Source organism: Egretta garzetta, unplaced genomic scaffold (assembly GCF_000687185.1).
Source record: "Egretta garzetta isolate BGI_Z169 unplaced genomic scaffold, ASM68718v1 scaffold7, whole genome shotgun sequence".
In the NCBI taxonomy this organism is placed as follows: domain Eukaryota; kingdom Metazoa; phylum Chordata; class Aves; order Pelecaniformes; family Ardeidae; genus Egretta; species Egretta garzetta.
In genome coordinates, this window is record NW_009260350.1 from 3,278,425 (window position 1) to 3,300,693 (window position 22,269).

The 22,269-nt window shown below is 47.9% G+C and overlaps 1 protein-coding gene across 20 annotated transcripts in view; it reads left to right on the forward strand.

The window, feature by feature from the left end:
• The window catches only part of NF2 (neurofibromin 2), a 57,708-nt gene that overhangs the window by 24,711 nt on the left and 10,728 nt on the right, over positions 1–22,269 (forward strand). For 16 of the 20 annotated variants that reach the window (XM_035898287.1, XM_035898300.1, XM_035898288.1 and 13 more), the window contains 11 exons: positions 3,520–3,588; positions 4,082–4,164; positions 4,874–4,949; positions 5,254–5,388; positions 7,690–7,764; positions 9,236–9,349; positions 11,687–11,809; positions 12,176–12,393; positions 13,752–13,857; positions 19,327–19,457; positions 21,274–21,433. In XM_035898287.1, coding sequence (XP_035754180.1) covers positions 3,520–3,588; positions 4,082–4,164; positions 4,874–4,949; positions 5,254–5,388; positions 7,690–7,764; positions 9,236–9,349; positions 11,687–11,809; positions 12,176–12,393; positions 13,752–13,857; positions 19,327–19,457; positions 21,274–21,433 — 1,290 coding nt within the window. Of the gene's footprint in view, positions 1–3,519; positions 3,589–4,081; positions 4,165–4,873; positions 4,950–5,253; positions 5,389–7,689; positions 7,765–9,235; positions 9,350–11,686; positions 11,810–12,175; positions 12,394–13,751; positions 13,858–16,318; positions 16,406–19,326; positions 19,458–21,273; positions 21,434–22,269 lie in introns of those variants that run through there. The other 4 variants (XM_009642854.2, XM_035898293.1, XR_004842516.1 and 1 more) reach the window with 3 other exon arrangements.

A 22,269-nucleotide genomic window follows, 5' to 3' on the forward strand; every position in this document is an offset into this window, starting at 1 on the left:
GGGGTCGAGTCCCCATCCCTGGGGGTATTTAAAAGCCAGGCAGGCGAGGTGCTTAGGGCCAGGGTTTAGTGGTGGGGTGGAAAGGTTAGGGTAACGGCTGGACTTGATGATCTTAAAGGTCTTTTCCAAGCTGAACGATTCTATGCAGGAGGGATTTGGCTTTGTTGCCTGAAGAGAAGGCCTGATCCAGGCTGGTTGGAAACAGAGGTCGGTCCTCTGTGTTTCACTGTGGCTTTTTCCAGGTTGCCGTATAATCTTCCTCATAACCCTTTAGTCCGTGCTTGGTTTGTCTGAGTACAGCCCTGGGTGACGTGCAGCAGTGTTCTTTGATGATGAATGTTTGAATTTACTAGAAAAAGATGTTTTCTCCCCATAGTCAGAATATTGATGAAACCGTACTTTTGTTCGAGACACTCATCAGCCAGGGAAAGACGAGTTGCTTTTAGAAATGTTTCTATTTACGTGAAACATTCATCACTCTTATTAGAGTGCATGAGTAAACACTTACTTGGCTTTTTCTCCATTGACCTGCTGAGCTGAGGATACGTAGGGGATGACTTTTCCTGTTGCCAAAATGAATAAACCATTGGGTAAATATTGAGCGCTGTTAACTCTTGGCCGTGACAGCTTCTGCTCGCGCGACTGGGAACAGGCTGTAATTTGGTACAGGACTGTTGTGCCGTCCTCTTTCTCTTCTTGCAGCTCGGCTGCTGACCTTGTGCTCGGTAGCACACTCGACGTGCTCGACACTCGGTTGTCTGGAGGAGGCCAGCTGGAGTCGGAGCAGTTCTAACCTTGCACGTCTTGATTCTGCACAGAGATTGTGAGGAGGCGGAAGGGGGATGCCTTTTCTGATCTTTGCTAATGTGCTTTCACGTCTGCATCAGACATTGCTTTTCCTTGCTGCCCCTCCAGGCAGGGTTTCCCCTTCTGCTTTTTTTTCAGCGAAAGAGAAAGCTGAAAGCATGTCTTTGCTATGGAGCTGGAAGAAAAATGTTGCAGGTCATCTCCTTGCAGTTAAATAGGATAATGATGTCCTTTCTGGACAAGAAAGCGGTCGCTGAGCACAGTAATTTCACTAATAACGTGCTGATTTGCATGATTAGGGGCATAATAGCCTGACATAGCGGTGTGTTCGCAGCCATTTGATTGACAGCCAGGTTGGTTTGGTAGTGTGGTTGCACACCTACCTGCAATAACAAAGTAAGCGTGTGGGCCATAAAAACAAAAGCTTATTTATTTCTATATCGTTGTGTTCATTTGGGGAATTACTACGTGGTTTCCCCTCTAGCCCTGCATTCAAACCACCCACACTGCTTTCAGATGTTGGAGGTGGTTCAGGTTTTAAATAGCTGGGAGAGACATGGAATCTACTGAAAAATGCGTCCCAGCAGAAAACAGAAATGTCCAGGAGGTTCTTCCATTACTTGCCCCTTAAACGCAGATCACTGCAGCCCTCTCAGCACTTCAAATCTTGTAGCACTAGCAAAGGTCTCCTTTATTCTTGTTGTGGGTTTTTTTTTTACCCCAAAACAAGCAATACTTGGTGTTAATAGTTTGAACCTGAACATGCCTGTGTTTATCCAGGACAATGTAAGCCAGGTGTATGAGCGAGGTAAAGGCAACTTCCGTGCATAACCATGAATATTAATCATATAGTTCAATTAACAGGAGCTGAAATTCCATGACAGTTTTGAAGTAATGATTTAATTGAAAAGGTCTTTAAAAATATGTTTGCTGAATCATTTGAGCCAACATATACTGCAATACTTAAGCCATTTGTTGATTTTTGACTTGTGTATAATTAATGTTCTCATCCAGACTCCCTCTCAGTGCAAATATTCCTTTGGGACATGGCAATATTTTTCACCACATGAAAATTACATAATCCATGCTTAGTCTTGGATCTCCACAGTAGATCACAACAAAAAATAATCGCATTAATCCTACTTGCTATTATTTTCCTCACCTAAAAATGATTTATTTTCTGCCTCTCCAAGGTTATTGGAGTTGTTTCCTTTGCCAGTGCCACATTTTTATTGCTGTTCCCTTTTGATAGGGGTTCAAGGGACATGTACCTGCAATGCGTTGCTTTTCTGAGGAGCTCCGAGCATCTGTAGACCTTGGAAGACAAACAGTTGCTGCTGCTCAGCACCTTTCTGAATGAAATCCGTGGCAGTTTTGTTATATTAATTGAAGTCTGAGTCAGTGTTGATTGTTGCATGCTTCCTTCGCATCTGCATTGGCTCCAAATCAATATTTGCGTCTTTAATCCCTGCTTGTCGTCTATGAAATGTTGCTTGCTGGGCTGCAGAGAGGATTTATGTGTAGACTTTTGATGCTGAGCTCTGGTTTTAGTGTACAACGTGATGATTCTGGCATTAAAAGGAGGCTGATTTGGAAAGCTTCCTGGCTTATGACATGACCACCACGTGTGTCTTAGGCTTGGTTTTAAAAATTGTCACCATTTTTTACCTTTTGAGCTGAGGTCCTTCGGAAAAGCAGGGAGGGAAGGGCTGTCTCCCTTGCAAAATGAGTGACTTGAGCAAACGTCACCGTGTCTTGTGTAATTGGGTAATGTCACTGCAGAAGTCCTGTTTGCCATGTGAATGAAAATTGCAGCATTTCGTGTATGTGCCTTACATCCATTGTACTCATCTCTTGAACTTGCTGGGTTATTTGAGGTGCCATTTTCTGGTGGTTTCCTGCCCTCTTAAGCTGTACAGGAGGTAAATTCATTTTCACATGCACTGCAGGGGCGCTCGGCTTTTCAATCGGTTAATAAGCAGTTTTATTTCTCAGTCACTTTATATGCTGCTCAAAAAGATGTAAATCTAAACAAATACTAGTAATTACTGGATGCATTTAAGAAATCTGAATTGGATTCCATGACCCAGTTGAGCAACAGACCCTTCGGCAGAAAAGCCGACACCTGCCCGAGAGGAGTCTGTCACACTCCTGTAATTTTTTTTAATATTTGTTCATTAGGATGCTGAGCAGCATCGGAGAAACCACCATCTGCCTCACCCCAATTACTGGCATTGGTCAGTCTTTGGGGACAGGTCTTTGTCCATATCTTGACTCCCTGTCCCTCTACCGGTGGGAGGGCAAGAACCTCTCAGCTATAGAGTCCTTGCATCAGAGGAAGTGTTTTCTGGGCATGGTAATTAGAGTATAATAGAATAGTTCAATTGGAAGGGACCTACAATGACCATCTAGTCCAGCTGGTGGACTGATGGTGGATGTCGACTGATGGTGGACATTGACTGATGGTGGGAAGTTTTGTTCTACTTCCACAGATGGAGGATGTTAGTTTCTATTAGCAGTCAAATGACAAAGAAAATATGGTTATTAAATTTACCGAGCAGCGCATGTTCTCTGCTCTAACAGGTTGTGACGTGAAGGGTGTAAGCAGTCTGCATTTGCTCTCTCTCCAAGGGGTGGATGTGTAAGGGTGAAGATTTTTACTTGCCCATGTTGTTAACATGGGGCGGGCACGATGTCTGTGCTTCTTTCCAGTATGGTGATTACGATCCCAACGTCCACAAGCGAGGCTTCTTGGCGCAAGAGGAGTTGCTTCCAAAGCGGGTAAGGAGCTTGGCTGAGTGGAGGAGTAGGTTTCCAAGCCTGGGGGTATTTTGTGTAGGAGAGGCCTTTGCACAGAAGGTCCCTGTGGGACTGCCTGCAGCATGTACCCTGCTGCACTTTCCTTGGGTTTCCTTACCAGGGCAAACAGTCCAGAAGATGTATTGAGGGAGGAGAATTGAATCCCTTTCTGATGTTTTAATAAAACAAGAAGCAAAAGTTTTCTTTTTTTCCATGGTTTCATCCTGCCTCCATCTCCTGGCCATGGCCTGGGGACAGTTTGCCTGTGCTGTGTGCTTGGGAGGGTTGAGCGAGTGCCGGGCGATCTCAGGGTGTGGGGCTGAGGATGCCCTGCTCAAATTACCTGTCCTGCGGTTGGACGTGGTGCTGGGGAGGGGTTGCCTGGGGCTCGGGTGTTTCTGGCTGGCTTGCTGGCTGAGGAGCCTGTGACAAGAGCAGCAATGTGACCTGGTCTCTGTCTCCCTATGTATCTCAGGTAATAAACCTGTACCAGATGACTCCAGAGATGTGGGAGGAAAGGATAACAGCCTGGTATGCAGAGCACCGAGGCAGAGCAAGGTGAGAGTGTGCTGGAGTGGTGGGTTGGGGTCAGTCCCCTCGCCTGAAGAGTCACCAGGGTTTGGGGAGCTTGGGCACGTGATGGATGAGCTCTGCTGACAGCAGGGTTAATCCTAGCACGCCTCTGTGGCAGACTCAGGAAGGGCCAAAGGACTTTCTTTGATTGCTCTGCATGTGCCCTGCTGTCCTCTGGTCACCGATGGGGTACTTGAGAGAATCTGGGACTGATGCTCAGTAAGGGACCGCTTGCAAAGGGGCGGGGAGGCCGGCAGCCCTGCCTGCCTAGGGGCTCGGGGTGTTTTTTGGGCCAGGGAATGAAATGAGGATTCAGACTGATGAGGTGTACCACTGTCTCAGGTGGTAAAATGCTGCTGGTGGGGGGATAAGCCTAAAGTCAGATGGTCTGAAACAGGGCCCTCCCAGCCAGGGATTTCCTATTTATGCTTCAGGGACTGGGAGATAGACAGCACAAGGCTTGAAGTGCTGCATCTCGCCAGGCAGGCATCAGCAGCCATTAAGATGCCGGCAAGGTGCCGAGTGGGATTTGCTGTTGGGCTTTATTGATCTTGCCAGCAAAGACAGGCTTGACCTGTGCGATAGACAGTCCAGGCTTTAAAGCCTTGTGAGCGCTTAGGATCAGAAAGAGCAGCCATCCCCCTCTCTCTGATCCTACCAAACATCATAACGCTGGCCTCTTTTTGTCTGACAGAGATGAAGCTGAAATGGAGTATTTGAAGATAGCTCAGGACTTGGAGATGTACGGAGTGAACTATTTTGCGATTAGGGTGAGTGTGGGTTGTGGGTCATGTTTTCCTTCTGGCGTAACTCTTGTGTTAGTCTTCATCTTTTGTGTTGATGTGAGATTGGATGAGTAGAGCCTTGCAGAGCTAGCGGAGACGGCTGCAGTGTGTTGGCAAGAGTCCCTGCTGCAGCGTGCTCTGCTGCTAGCTGCTGGGGAGGCAGAAGCTCTTTTAACGTGCAGTGCTGGTGGGTCACTGCTCAGGGCTGGTTGATGAAGCTAACAGTGGCTCATGTCAGACCCTCCGAGTGGAATAAAAGGGTTTTCTGCTCTTTTCTTTCCTCCTGTAGAATAAAAAGGGCACTGAACTGCTCCTTGGAGTTGATGCCTTGGGTCTTCACATTTATGACCCAGACAACAGGTTGACCCCTAAAATCTCCTTTCCGTGGAACGAGATCCGGAATATCTCATACAGCGATAAAGAGGTACGGATACATCTCCCCTCTTCCCTGAGAGCAATAAGAACACGGTTGCGACTTAAAATGATTTCTCTTAGCTTCTCTGTCTGCTGTGCTTGCTCTCACCAGCTTAGCTAGGGGCAGCTCAGCTTCTCCAATTGAAACCTAAATTCCAAGCCTTTCTGCAGCCTTCCAGGAGTGGGTGTACAAGAGGTCAACTGGGAGCTATTGTCCTGTTTGGTTTTAGAGCACATTCAAACCCCCTTTGTAATATTTTTTCAAAAAACAAAATTGCTGTTGATGTGCTTAGCCCAAATATCAGAGTTCAGAAGTTGAGAGCTCTGCTTTACTGTATGTATTACGCTATATGTTGCTATGTAGATATACTGTATTATGAAATATAGTGAGATGTATTCCTGGTGAGAAGAGCTCTTGCCTCCTGCCATATCATTACATCATCTTGAATTTTCAGGCTGCTGGGCTTAGCATAACAGCTGGAATCTTTTTAGGAAGTTGAGTAATTTAAGCCTGCTATTGGAGAGATATTTATTAAATCCAGAGGATAAATATGAATCTTCTGAATCATTGGCCACCAAACCTAGTTGAGAATAGCAGTGAAATTGGCTGTGGAGGGGAAACCGAGCTGTTCCATTTTCAGTCTGTGAGAGCTGCTCAGAGAAAACCAGCTGCCTTTATGGTAAGGAAGAAAATGAACTTCTTAATTAAAAATTGCTTTCCAATCTAAATGTGATAGTGATCATGGTAAAAGCTAAAGGTTTCTCATGAGCTGTGTATACTGGATGTCTTGTGAAGTTTTAGGAGTCTTAAGGCTGGGCTGGAATTCTCTTCACTTGTTTTACTGCTTAAAAGTAAAGAGCTTCACAACTCTGCAGACCAGCCCAGCACTTTGTGGCTTTCGAAGGCTTTCCTGCCCGTGACACGTGGGTGCGGTGGAAGCTGTCCGATCAGGCCTTGCCTCAGAAATCTGGGGACTGAAGCCTCCATAACCAGGCCTTGACACAAGACCGTAATAGAGCTTTCACTTGGGGGAAAGGACTGCCACCTTCCATCAGGTCAATCATCTGTGTAACAAGATGACCACAAGTAGACCTGACGTGATAGTAAACAGGCTTAATAGATGGGTATGACAGCTATGTCGATGCAACAGAGGGGTTTAATCCATCGTAACAAAGATTGACTGTTTACGTGGAACTGAAATTCCTCTCCTGGCGTATTTCTGCTGTTGCTTTCAATGACTGGTAGGGGTTCTGCCGGAGCCCGAGTCCAGGGACATTCACGCACGTCTGCCTGTGTGAAAGTCTTAAAAGATTGGCTTTTAAACTGACAAAACAAAACACTGCCAAGGCGAGTTCGGCTGAGCCCTTTTCAGGCAGTACAATGTATTGACAAATAGACCTGCTTTAATGGACACAGACTGCCTGCTCCAGCGCTGTCTCTTCAGCCAGTTATTTTTGTAGTGTGTGGGGGAGTGATGGAATAGATGCACACCTTCTAAAAAATGCAGTGTTGAGGAGCACTCCATCTCTTCAAGTATCCTTTTGTTAGTTCAGAGTTTTCTGTCTGTCCAGGGGCGCTCTCTTACTGAAACTCTCGAGTCCAGCGATGCCACCTATATAGGTGAAACTCGAGAGTCCTGCTGTGGGAAAGGCCTTTGGAGAGGGTAAACCCAGGCTACGGTTACAGCTCCTCGGTTGGCACGTGGGGTGTAAATACAAGTTAGAACGAGGGAATAATATTTTGAATTGCAGAGCAGTCTTGTGACAGCTGACTTCTGGAGAACGGAATGCATGGAAAATCCTTTTGGGGAGCTCTTGCGAGCAGAGGTGTCAAGGGGAAGGACAGCAGCTCTGTTGCTGTGTTCCTAATGTGACCCTTCTGCTGATCCATTGGGTAGCTGAGCTGGTTCTTCCTCTGTTCAGAAGTGTCATGAGTTTCTGCTGTATCTTCTCCGTTCTTCACAGCTGCTAGGAGAGCAGCACCTTGCCGTTCCTCGGGAGGTGCTGAGCTGTCTCTGCCCTCTGCAAGGTGCTCTGCAGAGGATGCCGGCTGTTGGGCATTGCAGTCTGTAGGTGGGCAGCACCCTCATTGCTTCTGCGCACCACTCGCGTTTTTCTGGCCGGAGGAATGGTCGTCTTTGCTACTAGTTCTCTTGCTTGACTAAAAGCCACTGGGACTGCTCTCAGCCTTGTTTGTCTGACACTGTGACCTCCTCTGAGCCAAAGCTTTCAGTAAGACTTTTATAGCTGCGTTTTTATTAAATGCACTGCTCTCTGATAACTCTCTCCCTCTTTATTTTTTCCTTTTCAGTTTACAATTAAGCCATTGGACAAAAAGATTGATGTTTTTAAATTCAATTCATCAAAGCTGCGTGTGAATAAGCTGGTAAGTCTACAGACAGAGTAATTTTTATTGCCTGCAGCGGTAGTTTCTGCCGGCAGTACAAGACAATGTTCTTTTGGGGCTTTTCCTTCGAGCATTCGGAGGGAGCGTGCTGGCCTGGCTGGACTCTAGATGTGATTTGGTATAGCAGTTCCGATTTGGTCATAGCCTCTAGGAGAGATAGGGGAAGCTCAAGGTCAAGCTCCTTCACAGAACCTCTACCCTTCTCTCCTGTTTTTGTGCTAATTTCTGAGCTCTTGGGTTACAGCTAACCTGCATGGCGGATGCACTTAGTAAGTAAAAATTTCTCATGACCCCATCTTTGCTCTAGATCCCTTTTCTTCTCCTGCAGATCTGTTCTGTCCTGTGACGTAGATCTCCCTGTTTTGGGATGCACCTTTACCAGAGCCACAGTCTGGGTTTTTTTCCTAGGCTGATGCCCTCCGAGGACACTGTCCTTGGAGCTGCTCTGTTCAGCATCTGTGTTAGACCAGCTTTAGCTTGTGTTCTGGATTTGGTATCTGGAGGAGCTTAGATCCAGATTCTGTAGTAGCTGTGCACCGTGCTAAGTCTCATGAGGGACCTGCAGAAGGCAAAGGGGGATATTTTTCCCATCTTTATAAGAGAGGGAGGGGAACTTTGCTATCTTGTGCTTCACGTGCCATAGGGGAGTGGAGCTTCCTGGCAAAGGCCTCATTCACTGCACTCATGAGGTTCATCGTGCTGAAGCTCCTCTGACTCCAGAGAAGTCATTCGTGACTTGTGAAATGGAAGACCGGCATCGGTCCTTTAGAAAAAAACCTGAGTTTAGAAACCCGCTTTTATTGCTGAAGAGAGCTTTCACTCTTCTCTGTATGCGTCCCTTCACTAACCCTCCCTAGTACTGCCACTTTCCTTGTTGTCTTTGTGTACCAGAGGAAACACACTGGTGCTCAAAACCTTTGAGCAAAGGTATCTGAAGATGTCCAAGGAAGTTTTTGATAAGGCTTTCTGTTTGTCCAAGATGGAAAGGGCTTTTCCTTCTTTTTTTTTTTTTTTTTTAAATCTCAATCCTTTAAATATGCAGTCAGGAGAAGGTGCAAGAGTTCATCCTGAACCTAAAGAAAGGGCAGCAAGAACCAGGGAACCGGTCAGAGCTGTAGAAGTCTTTGTTTCATTATTTGGCCTAATGCCTTTTTAGGGCTGGTGTGAAACTTGCCAGAACCATGCTGGATACACAGAAAACAGAAAATTGGTCTCTGCAAAGAGCTGAGAGCCCAGGAGCTGGTGTTTGGTGTGGGACTTGGCAGTGCCTCGGCTCCTTGCCACTTGTATGAGTATGAGAGCTCATAGGGTTTGAGATCAGTGGGTGGAAGTGCTTACAAGCACCAGATCAAAGCAATTCTAGTGTTTTTGTGTGTCAAGAATACAAACCACCTCACCATCATCATGTGTACAGCTGTTTCTCTCCGCTCTTCACCCTTGACTGGAATAGATTCTTCAGCTGTGTATTGGAAACCATGACCTCTTCATGAGGAGGAGAAAGGCAGACTCGTTGGAGGTCCAGCAGATGAAAGCGCAGGCCAGGGAGGAGAAAGCCAGGAAGCAGGTGAGAGATGTCTCATATAACTAGACCGTGAGCCAAAATCAGAAATGCAAATTAAATTGGGAAGGAACAGTCTCCAGAATGACATCAAGCACACGGAGCAGCTTTGAGGGACGGTCCGGCTGAACAGCTCTTTTTAGTAGCCTGCTCCCACCTTGCCAGTCATTCTCAACTTGGCTCTGCTGGTCGATGACAGCTTGGCAGCCCGAGTTCAGCCCCCCACACTTGGGAGCAAAACTGGGAGGATGGGAGGGAAGAGCTAATCTGGGCGTCCCACAAGTCTGTGTGCATCTTCCCTACCTCTGTTTATGCTTGGGTGCCGAAGCTGGAAAGATGTTGTATGTTGGGGTAGTTGCTTGTAATTAAAGCAGGGGCTGTGAGGGGGAGCTGTGCTTTGCCATAGTTCTTTGCCTCATTTTCTAATTACATGGTGATGGAATGCACGCCGGCATTTCGGGGTGTGCAGCCTGCATGCTAATTCAGTGCTGGCCTCCTTTATCTGCCGCAGGCCAGCCCAGGCAGCAAAAACGGCTCTTTGGAGGCAGCAGCGTGTAGCCGATGAGCATATATCAGCAAATTGGATTGTATGAATCATTGTTTTCTGCTCGTAGACCTTTTCTACTCACTGAAACCTGCACAGTTAATCTGAGTACTGGTGCTTAGGATATAAATGGCCCTTGCGCAACAAAGCCGCTAGATAGCAGCAGAAGAAACCAAAGCAGCCACTTGCACCCAGGAGAGCCCTGTGCTCAAGGGGTTGCTAAGTTAATGGATTCGAGCGTGTCCACGGAGGTGCCTGCATGGTGCTGGAGTTGGGGTTGGGGTGCTCGGCTGGCCTGAAGATGTGACATGGCTTGTCTTGGAGGCACCTCCTGAAGCAGTTCTCCTTCCCATAGCTTGTGAGGTGGCAGGAGAGGACAGGACATGAGTCACTATGAGGGTAACCAGGCCAGCTCCTCTGGGGAAGAGGGGCTTTTTGCTTCCCATGGAGGAGTTGTCATTAGTGGAGCAAAAGGTCTTTCTTGGAAGGAGCAGCATCCAAGTGCTGGTGGCTTCAGGGACAGGTTTCACAATCTTGTGAGGGTTTTTTGGTGCATTTGAACAATGCCAGCAAGAGCTGAGATCCTGGACTTAGTTGGGAGAGGTGAGGGAGAAGACCAGCAGGCACCAAGAGCGAGCAGAAGCTTATCGTTTCACATGAGCTCTCAAATCCAAGGTGCTTGTGCTCTACGGGAAAGGTCAGGCTTCTGCTAGGGTTGGCTGCCCTCTCCTGAGCTAGCCACTGTGCTGTCTTGCCTGATCTCCCCTCCCTCCCCAGGATTCACCGTTCCAGACAGTCCTTTTGTATCGGGAATTCTTGTTAATGGAAGTCCTGAGTGGGATGCAGATTGTAATGATAATTAATGAGGGGAACCTTTAATAGAAGGAAGCAGAGCTGTTAGAGCAGTGGGCGTCCCACTTTCAGAACACAGTTGGTGTCCAAGGAGCAGAGAAATGTGTCTTGTTGCACTTATTTCCCTTATTAAACCCAGCAGGTGGCCTGTGCAATGCTGCGAGTCCTTTCTGTAGTGTGGATATTTATAATGCACCCATCTCTGTCATACTGGAGTGCTTAAACTTGGTGTGTTAATTAGCCCAATGGCTCCCTTCAGGCGCTTGGCTAGCAGAGAGGCAGTTGTTGGGCACGCTCTATCTGCACAACACTCTGGGCATCTTCTGGGAAGAGGTGGCAGGATTCTGGTGGGCTGTCTCAGCGTAGCTTGGATCTTCCCCTCCTGGAGAAGCATTGCTGTTCCCTGCAGAGGGAGCTGGAGGGAGGGAGTTTGTCCTATCTAGGAATTGATAGCGATGGTTGTGCTCTTTGCAACCTCCCCTATAAATGAGTGGAAGTAAAGTTTCCAGCATGCTGGGTTAGATGTCTGATCAGAAGTAGCAGCTACCCATGTCCTTCAAACTCCTGCCTTGCGGTCTGTCTATATTTGATATTTTGAAGATGCCCTCAGACTGCCCTTAAGCCCAGTCTTGCCATTAGTTCAACTTGCCGTAAGAAACTCTAGGCGTAGGTGGAGCTCTTGGGACCCTACTTCTCAGAGTCCTCTGGCAGCTTGAGGGGCAGCACTGTGCGTTGGAGGATAGAGGATCGTCTTGGGAATGGCACTTTTCAAGGGAGCAGGGTGCATCAGATCAGCCCCATTTAGTGAAGATCTCAATGTTGATAAGCAGAGAGGAGGCAGCAGTGCAGCCCTGTGCTCTAACCCTCACGTAGCCACCCTTTCTCATACTATGGAAAAGCTTTCTAATGTGTGTTACTTCTTGCTTTCCCCAATACCTTTTTCCTAGATGGAACGGCAGCGCCTGGCCCGAGAGAAGCAAATGAGAGAAGAGGCTGAGAGGACAAGGGATGAGCTGGAGAGAAGATTGATGCAGTTAAAGGAAGAGGCAACGATGGCCAACGAGGCTCTGGTGAGTCTCTGGGAGGTTGCTTCCCGAGGCACTGCAGCTGTTCCTCCCTCTTTCCACTGCTGAAGAGTTTTAGGAAGCACACTGTGACTGTCCTGTGGCTATTCTCAAACTGCTGCCGGTGGACGGTGATCAGGAGGCTGGATGGAGTTGATTTCATCCTGCTAGCATGCTGTGGCAGGAGCACAAAGGAGGAGGATTTGGGACAGAGCCTGGGCCCATCCAGGGCTTGGCTGCAGAAGGCTGCAGGCTTCTGTGGAAGGGAGGAACACTATGGGCTGTGCAGCTCAGGGCCCTGCTCTGGGGTTTGTAAGCACATTTGGGGAGACATTCGGTGCTCTTGATGGCTTAATGTGCCTTAATTCTCAGATGAGGTCTGAAGAGACAGCGGACTTGCTGGCTGAGAAGGCTCAGATCACGGAGGAAGAGGCCAAGCTCCTGGCTCAGAAAGCGGCTGAGGCTGAACAGGAGATGCAGCGAATAAAAGCCACGGCCATCCGGACGGAGGAGGAAAAGCGACTGATGGAACAGAAGGTGCTAGAGGCAGAGATGTTGGCACTGAAAATGGCGGAGGAGTCGGAAAGGAGGTCAGAGGGTACAACCTTGCAGCTGCCTCTGCTTTGCTTTCCAACCCCCTTCTGACTTAGCTGAAAGAGTGGCTCACGCCTTGAGTTAGTCCATCCAATGGCTTGCACTGAGCCCTTGGCCTCCCATGCATGTACAAACAGCAAATGCCCCCAAGGCTCAGCTGGCTTCTCTCTCCGTCTCGCTGTTTGCCACAGCTGGGCTCTCCCTGAGTGAAAAACGGTGCTGGTAGAGCCTGGTGGCCCTGATCTTTCCCTGGATTGGAGCTGGAGACCCTTCTCTGAAGCCTTCTTTGGGAGAGATACTGTGGTGAGAGCAGCAGGGAAAGGGGCCGTCAGCTAGCTGGGGAGAAGGTACTGTGGTCTCTGGCATTCTGCCTTCCGTGCCCTGACAGCAGCAGTGGAAGCCAGCTCTACTTTTGGGAGATTTCTGCAAACACCCACTGCATTCCTCAGCATTAAAAACACTTGCGTTTTGTTTTTTTTTCTTCTGGATGGTAGATCTAAATCCTTTATTTTCTCTTTCTTCCTCTATTTACCTCTCAGTTGTTTTTTTCTCCTTACCAGTTGTGAGATCTCTGTTTCAGGTTAGCCTTGAGGTCTCCCTAGCTCCTGGAGTCCTTGCTTCTTGTTAAAATTGGTGTTTCCATCCTCTTGATACCAGAGCCCAGGTCCCATGGTGCATTTGGTAGCAAGCAAGTAAAAGGTCATTCTTGTTTCCTTCCAACTGATCACTGTTTTCTGTGTGAGAGCTTGCTTGGTGTCAGCCCTTCTGCTTGGACAAACACTGCCCTTGTCCATCTCTTCTTGCCTTGTGAAGTCTCCACTCAAATTTCAGTCTGGCAGAGAAAGCTTCCTTCCCTCCTTTGGCTTTTTCCTTGTGGGGGAGGTCCTTGAGGCTGAAGGGTAAATACTAGTTTTAGAATTGCTGGGCCCTGCAAGTAGGCAAAGCCATGCGATCTTGGGTGCTTTTACCTTTTTGAACATAGTAGACCATCATTAGTAGAGGCTTACTTGTCAGAAAATTGCCTCTCCTGCTGCAAGTCTGAGCTTAACTTCTGAAGTTGTTCTCCCCATTCTGGCATCTCCGCACACTTCTCCAGCCCTCAGCCTTGCTCACTGATGGTCACACAGAGCCTCTGTCAGAGCTGCCCTTCCGTGGCTTGGATTTTTGTGCTAATTAAAACATCCCACGTGTCAGAGGTTCTGGTGTTTCCCTTGCTGAAATGATTTCTTAGTTCAGGTCTTGTTGCGGGACAAATATCAACCTGTTCTGCACCTACACTGTAATCCTGCTTCTCCATATTCTCATTCCTTTCGACTTCAATCTGATATTGGCCATTTGCTGTTTCGCTTTGTAGGGCGAAGGAGGCTGATCAGCTAAAGCAAGACCTTCAGGAGGCTCGCGAGTCTGAGCGGAGAGCAAAGCAGAAGCTTTTGGAGATCACCAGCAAGTCGTCCTACACAGTAAGAGCATTCTGTATTGTAATTCCCAGTTCCCAGCCAGTGAACGTGCCCTCCTTCATAGCCTGAAGGAGTCTTGTATCACTATCCCATCAGTGGAGGGTCATGAGCTGTCTCATTGCATGGCTTAGAAGCTGGTCAGAAACCCTTAGCATTGATTGCCCGTTTCATCCAGGCGCCCCATCCAGCAGAAGATCACTTTGCTCTTTGGTTTGTTGGTTTTTTTATTCCACACCTCATTTTTTTTTTTTTTTTTTTGTCCTGCCTCGTGCTACAAGAGCAAGGGAGCTGCTGGTGAAACTGAAGGCAGCAAATTTTAAACCAATCATGTCAGAGCCATGCTTTGCTAGCACATGTGGAGTGTACCAGCTCAGCAATAGCCTTTAAAATAGGGTTAAATACTTAGGAAATGGAAGATTTCCGTATTCTTGTTAGGCGGGATAAGCATTGTTCAGAACCTGTAAATTCATTCTTTGGGCATGAACTGGACACTGTGCCTCTACATGCTGGGAAAAAAACTTCCTTGAAGGGAGATTATTCCATAATTGCCCATTAAGAGGATTTCACACCTTCCTCTGAAGCATCTGGTCCCAGTTGCTGCTGGGGACTGAAATGCCAGACTAAATGACCATTGCTCTGATCCGTCTGGCAGTTCCTGTCCTCAACTTCTCTAATTGTGCTGCAGGGCCTGCAAAACCCATCAAGCACTCCCCTGCCTGCAGCTCACACCTGCCACGGCTGCCGCTTTGGCTGCCTCGCTGTCCTGAGGGGTGAAGGGGAAGAGCTCAGCAGCTTCAGGAATAAACTCCACAGATGTATGTGGGAGTTATCGACCCGTCTAGTATTGAAGTTTTAATTTGTACCTGCAGGCTCCTTCCCCCCTCCTCTGGAAACTTTTGAGGAGCAGATTGAAGAGGGCTTGAGACGAAGTAAATTTTCATCCTGATTCTCTGAAGTTCCCTGCAAAAATGTTCAGAAGCTTTTAAAGATGGCAGTGATGGAAAATGGTCAGGTGCTCTGAGCCATGGGACACTTAGTCAAGTGCTGGCTCCCTCAGTGCTTTATAAAGCTTAGCTTTAGAATGCTCCTCATGTTACAAGTCACTATGTTTCTGGGATCCACCAGTTCTTTAATTCTGGGTTTAACTTGCACATGGGGTTATGTTGTTCTTTGCTCACACAGTGGGGAGCAGTGGAGCACAGGACTGCTGTCATATGGGGTCTCACGTTACCCCTGTTCACAGCTTGCACTTTCAAAATTTGATTTAATGTTAAATAGCTGTCAGATGTCTCCCAAGAGGCACCTTCTGTCTGGCATTGTTTAAAGTGGCATGGCAGTGATAAAACCTAGATTTTACAAAGTTTTGTCAATAGATTCTGAGGTGGAGCATCCTCATCGAAACTGCTGCATGGCTACATTGGTGTCGATGTTTGGGCAGCTCTTATGTGTCCATGTTCCCTTGTCTTGCAGTGCCCATCCTTAGTTAAACCGGCAGAACCCCACCTAGTGAGCCCTTCTGCATAAATCCCCATGCCTGTGGGCAGCCGCGTGGCTGTGTTCCTGCCTGCGGAGTTAAAGCCTGATTAGCAGGAACATCGAAGGGTTGTGTGGAGCTCAGCTCCACCCCTCCAAGCTACATCTGCCTGGAGGCAATCCACGCAGAACTGCCTCCTCCAGACATGTGGCACTTCATCCTCTCCCTTCTCTAAAGAGCCTTGGCCTTCCTGTCGAGACTGCTGGTGCCAGGACGGAAGGGGACATGGTTTTTTCCTCCCCAGTTCGGTGGCAGGGTCCCCTCCTGCAGCTGCAGCTCCTCCTGGGAGGAGGGCTGTGTCACTCAGACTTGGTGGCTGTTGTTTTCCAAGGTCAGGAGGATGCAGGTGTGACAGTTGTGCCCACATCCAGGTGACAACACCTTGCTAGCCCTTCCCCTGTTAATGCTGGTCTTGCTTCTCCCTTCCCCTGTGGCCTCTCTCATTGCTCTGCTGCGTGTGTGTTTGGGGAAGACGAGCAAGATGCGCTGAGATCCTGTTCCCATGCAGCCCTGGCTTTGGGCGAGCCTGCCTGCCCTGCCAGCACACAGGCATCCGGCAGGCAAGGGGATCAATTCCCAGAGGAGGGAAGGAGCCCAGGGTGGCCTTGAGGGATGAAGCAGTTTTGAAAGCTGCTGCTGGGAGGCTCGTGTCCCTCAGGTGAATGGTAGCTCTGCCAAACAGTGCAGGATTCCAGCTCCTCTCCTTAATGAGGAGTTTGTTCTTTTCTGTGGTCCCAATACTTGCGCTGTGTCGTCCTTTGGCACTGAGAGCTAAGGCAGGACTTCCCTCTGGGGGAACGAGAGCAGAAGAGGAAGGGGTGAGTGGATGGATGTATTGCAGAAAAGGCAAGAAACAGTTTTGTTTTTTTTTCTTGTAACTTTCCCATCTCCCGTTCTGGTTCTTTAAAGCTTGTTGTGGTGTCTTTTTAGTCCTTGAAGCCCAAGCTGCTTTTGTGATGGGACTGGTAGGTGATGCATGAGAAAGAAGACGTGAATCTGAGTCTCAGGCCGTCAGGGGTAAGAGAACAATTCATTCTTTACAGACTTGGCAACAGCTCTTTGCCTCCTTTGTTGCCCTTCAGGTACCGCTCATGGCAAGACTAAAGGCAGTCATCTTATCTCTGATCCTCTTGAAGTAGTAAGTGGCTGTCTTGGGCTTGCCCAAATTCTTGAGCGGGGAAGTAAAGGCTGTGGCAGCAACAGGGCCCAAATTCTTGAGCAGGGAAGTAAAGGCAGTGGCAGCAACAGGAGGAGCTCTCCCTGCAGGGGAAGCCTCATGACATGACTTGTTCTGTGCTTCCTCCATATCGTCTGTCTCGTGTGCTCTATGCTCCAGAGGGATGACCACTGTCAGCGTGGTGCTTGCCTCTATTAACAGCAGGGAATTGCTTTAATGCGCTAACAGGGTTATGCAGTTTGTTCCAGGTGAGGAAACACATAAGGGAAAAGGTCTGTGTCCCCTTTATCATCCCATGTCCCAGTGACACCCCATGTCCCCAGATTAAAAAATCTCTGCACCTTGTGCAAGACTTACCCGGGGTAATTGCAAATGGCAGGGAAATGCTTTACCCCAGATACTAAGCCCGTACCTTTGAAAGCCCTCAGCATGCTCTTTGCTCTTTCCTTACTCTTCCTCACTGCTGCTCCTCTCTGACTTCTCCACGAATTTTTCGTTGCTTCATGAAAGAGCAGTGCTGAGGAAAAGCAAGGGAGTGGCTGTAGTAACCCTGACAAATTGGCATCTGGACTTAATGATTGCAGCAACTGAAATTCCTGCTCAAATGTTACTGCTGCTTGTTTGGTTTTTTTTAAAACAAAACCCAACAAGCGCGTGCTGAAAAACTGCTAAAGGTTGTTTGAAGGCCAACAGGCTGGTTCTGATGATCCTGGCTCCCCTGCGCAGCAGAGATGGTAGAACCTCACGTTCTTTGCAAACACCTGTGTGCCTTACAGAGAAGGGACTTGAATGTCAGTGTGATGCGAGTATTTAAATCAGTTTAGTGCTTTGGCAGACCTGTCCCCTCGCCTTTGAGACTGGAATTTAGGTACTCAGCTGTCCCTTTCAGTGCCTGCTCCAGAATTAATGCAGCTGTGTTCTGCGCTAGCAGCGATTGCAAAGGGGAGTAAGAAATTGTGTTCCCGTGTCGTGTGAGTCTAGCTTACCTGTAACACTCCAGCCAGAGGAAGCAGTGTGGTTTCGGGTGCCGCCTTGTTTATGCTTGTACTAGGTGTTTGCGTTCCAGCTTTGCCTCTGCAGGGTAAATGAAATGTTGTCTCTCTCAGGTTTGTCCAGCCGAAGACCAAGCGGGGGACAAGCCCTGGCTGTTTGTGAATTCCAGGCTGGCGGTGAGGGAAGAGGCAGGTTATTGTGCCGAGTAAATCTGTCACCGCTCTGGCGCTAGCAGTTCTTGTTGAAGCAGAGCTAGCTGCAAACAATCCCTGGAGTATCCCAAATAGGAGAAATGAGGGGAAAGAAATAACCAGCTGAAGCTCAAGATCTCGTTTGTTGGGGCAGGTAGCTTAGAACCATCCCACCAGCTTTTGGTGTGTGCTGCCAGAGCAGCCTGTCTCTGCAGCACCATCTCCTGCCATCCCCCAGTCCAGGCTGGTTTGGGCATGTGGTTTTCCTTACAGGAATCCCTTAAAGCGAGAAGGAGCATCTAGGAGAGAGGTGGGTGACCTTTTGGATGCCGGGCTGGCAGCAGTTCTGACTCAGATCCACGCGCACAGTCTGCCATCGGAAGCTGCTGTGCCATCCTTGACGTGTGCCACTGCTTGTGACCTCGTCTAACATATTGCAAGAGCAGAGTGATGATTTGAGTCAGGATGCTTTTCCTCTACTGGTAATGAGCCCATTTAATAGAGGTGTGACAGAATTTTTGACTGAGAGAAGGGTCATTTTTTTTTTTTAGGGGAAGATAAAATCTGAGGGCCTGGCAGCCTGTGTCAGTGGGGGATATCACAGCATTTTGCAGGAGGAAGAAAGTCCCAAATCCTTGCTCAGGCGTGATATGAGTGATTCCTGATGTTATCTCTGCATTTCCAACTGAATCTAGCAGTGGTTCCTGAATGCTTGGAACTGTAAATTACTGCAAAGAGAAAAATGTCTCAGTGCATCTCCGTGGACCTTATGGAAATTGCATCCCAAGTTAACCCTTGGGGTTACGTTGTTCTTTGCTCACACTGTGGGGAGCAGTGGAGCACAGGACTCTGCTGTCATGCGGGGTCTCACGTTACCCCTGTTCACAGCTTGCACTTTTAAAATCTGATGTAATGTTAAATAGCTGTCAGGTGTCTCCCAAGAGGCACCTTCTGTCCAGCATTGTTTTAAGTGGCACGGCAGTGACAAAACCTAGATTTTACAAAGTTTTGTCAACAGATTCTGAAGGCAGGTGGTGTTTTGTCTCCTGTTTACTGCTGCAAAGAGTGTGGGTCCCAGAGGAGCAATATCTCTGAATTGAAGAGCAAATTGGGAATGGAGCAAGGGGATCTTCAGGCCGATCCGGTGCTTGGGACGCTGGGCTTGTTTGCTGCTCTGCTTCTGCGGTGCCTTGGAGTGCTCGCTGTACTCTGTGTTCAAAGATCACCAGCTGAAAAAGAGCCTCGTAATCTGCTCTCCAGAAAGTTTGAGGCTGGTTTGGACAGATGGGGTTGTGGGCTGTGTTGCCTCAGGAATACATGTGCCCCATCCCTTTCCCCATGCAAACGATGAGATCCTCCCAGTTCAGCACCACTGCAAGGTAGAATACACACAACTCCAAGAGGAGTGTGCTGTTACCTCTGTGAGGAGCAGATCAGGACCTTATTACAGCATTAGTAAGTAGCACCCTGCACTGCATGCTTTGGTGTTGCTCTGATTTTACCTCTCTATTGCAGAACATTTGCTGTAGGAATGCTTGTGCGGCCAAAAGTGATTAATTTGTACTTTCTCTCTTTAGCAGTCCATGAACTCAAGTACGACAGCATTGCCTACCGACCTGCCAAGCTTCAACCTCATCAGTGAGAGCCTGTCCTTTGACTTCAAAGACACAGACATGAAGAGGCTTTCGATGGAAATCGAGAAAGAGAAGTATGTGGCATGCGTCCAGTCCAGGTCAGGGCTGGGATTTGTGCCTCGGCTGCAGTGGGAGGAATTGCACTGGTGCTGAATGCGACTTTTTACATTCCAGACGAGCACTGGTGTGAGGTGAAAGGGGGAGAAGTCTCTTTGGGTCTGCATTTACCAGGTCATTAGTAGCTCTGCCCAGAGCATGATGTAGCTGCTGGTTGACCATTTCTCTGGGTGGGGGACCTGGTGTCACAGATGCATCCCTACTGCCTGCTTAAAGGCGAGTTTAAGCACGAGCCCTGCACCAGTCAGTTCCTCTCTGTATGGTTAACCCAGCTCCTGGTTACGCTTGAATTGATGTGTTGGTAGAAAAGAGTTAACTCTTTCTGTAATTCCTGACTGACTGCTGGTGCGCTGAATGATTGCAGGCTGGTGCTTGTGTATTTGCAGTGTGTCCAGAGAATGTAAAGATAGCTGGAGTCTGTGCTAAGGTCCCACATTAGGGCTTTAACCCCTTTTTCTTGGAATCTGTGTCATGTTTATATATAAAAAGTGTGCGCAAGCAAGTTTGGATGTGATTATGAGCTTTGATCTTGTGTTTTCCTGAGGGTGTAAGTTTAGCCTTCAAAATTACAAATTTAGCAGAAATCAAAGCAGATCAGATTTTAATCTCTGTAGTAATAATGTGCTTTGTTCATTGATTGGGTAGTAGATCAAAGCTAGAAGGGCTCTGCCACAGAGCTCCGGCCAAAACTTCCCGAGGCTGGAACAAAATGCCCCTGGATCCCAGGGGGTGGTTTGTCCTGCCTCTGCTGAGTACCCTCTCCCGCGTAGGAAATAACAGACCACTATGCTGGAGACTGAGGTTAAAAACTTCCTAAAGCCAGAAGGAGCAAGGTAGAAGCTGAAAATAACAGGATCATTCCTGGTTCTGTACCCAGGTTGCTAACTAGGTCATCCCACTCTCCTAAGCGGGAAGAGCTCAGCTCTGCCAAACGCTGAAAGCAATAACATGCTTTTGCTGACTTCTCCGGGACTGTTTGCATTCCTTGGGTGCTGAGATAAACCCCGCTACAAATTTTGGCACTTTGAAAAGGTTTTTGTTAGTCTGCTGGTACTTTGACCCAGCTCGTGTTTAATCACAGGTACAAGGCTGGCACGATGTGATTTTTCTCCAGTTGATGCTTCATCATGGAAGGCAGTTAGGGCTGAGTCCTGAGAATGGCTGGGTTTGGGGGTATTTTTTCTCTTTTTCTTTTTTTTGGGAGACCTTTCTTTCTCCCAGGGATGCTGTGTGTCTGAAAGATACCTGATATTTTGGGGGCAGTGCTTGCTCCCACACAGTTTTACAAGCTACATCCCTCTGAAACATGAGAAGTCAGTACATCAGGGTCCTTCCTTCCTGGAAGGATTCGTGCCTTTGAGTTTGTGAGCTGGGTTTGAGAGAGGGTGCGGTGGAGTAGAGCAGCGCTGCTTAAACCATGATCTTGTAGACTGAAACTGCATGATGTTAACCTGTGTCATGGTGCAGCTTCACTGGGAAATGGGGAGGCTTACAAATATCATCCAGCAGCTCTAGTTTGTCTTTGGATTTTTTTATAGTAACATAACTTACAGTTTTCTTCTTGGGTCAGCTGTCAGGGTCCTCTTTTTAATAATGAACAAATCATTGCTCAGAGTAGTTGACTGCATGCTGTAAACTAATATTGTCAGTTCCATACACTAGAATTGATGAAGATAAGTTTTTTCTGTTATAATTCCATTATCGGCTGCCACGGTATTGTGTCACCATGTCTAGCTGGCCAGTACTAACCTAGGACTCTCTTGTGTGTGCTAGGGTAGAGTACATGGAGAAAAGCAAGCACCTGCAGGAGCAGCTGAATGAGCTGAAGACAGAAATTGAGGCGCTGAAGCTAAAGGAGAGAGAGACAGCTCTGGATATATTGCACAACGAGAATGCCAGCCGAGGCAACAGCAAGCACAACACTATTAAAAAGGTATCGGAGGGCTCCAGTTTGTATCTCGCCTGATGAAATCCTTTAAAAACAACAATGAAATAACCCTTCGGTTTTTGGTTTAGCTTTTGCACAAGTTGTTATAATAAAATTGTTTAATCTAGGCTTTCTTCCCCGGCTGCTTAGCTTTGAACCAGGGTGCAGAGAATCTCAGCTCCTGGTGGCTCCTGGTTTATATTTACCCCAACCAAGCCTTGCGTCTTCAGTGCTGTGTGAGGGGATGCAAAGGTTTCAAGGTTTGAAGGTCTTGTGGAACCTTAACAAAAGCTGTTAGAAGAGATCTGCTACCCTAGCAAACCCCGGAACAGAAAAGCCCTGCCTGCCTATTGCAACTGTTCCTTAAAGGCACTGTGAGGAAGCAGTCTTGAGCTTAGCTGAAGAATAATAAGGGCAAAAAATATTCCTGACTTATGGGCTCTCAGCAGAAAATGCCAAAAGCCTCATGTTCTCTTTTAATCTGTTCTTGAGTAACCTGTAGCACAGCTTCAAATACTAACAGCAAAATCTTTCGCTAGCAGGGGGTGTGTGAGGTGTCTGCTCCCTGTGCTGTGGACCCTGGAACCACCTGCCTCTAGAAGATGAATACTTAGCCAAAAAGTTTGGGTGGTTGGGTCTGCTGGCCCAGGGGTCATACCTGAAAGGTCACAGCAAAGCCCGTTCTTTATTTTTACAACCAGTCCTTTGCCTTTTGCTTAGTAGCTCTCGTGTTCGCCCTGCTGGGCTCAGTGGAATGAGGGGCTGGGGGCACACCCACAGTTGGTAGGGTGGGATGTAGTGGTCAAGCCCCACTCACCTGCAAAAGCTTTTACCCAGCTGGC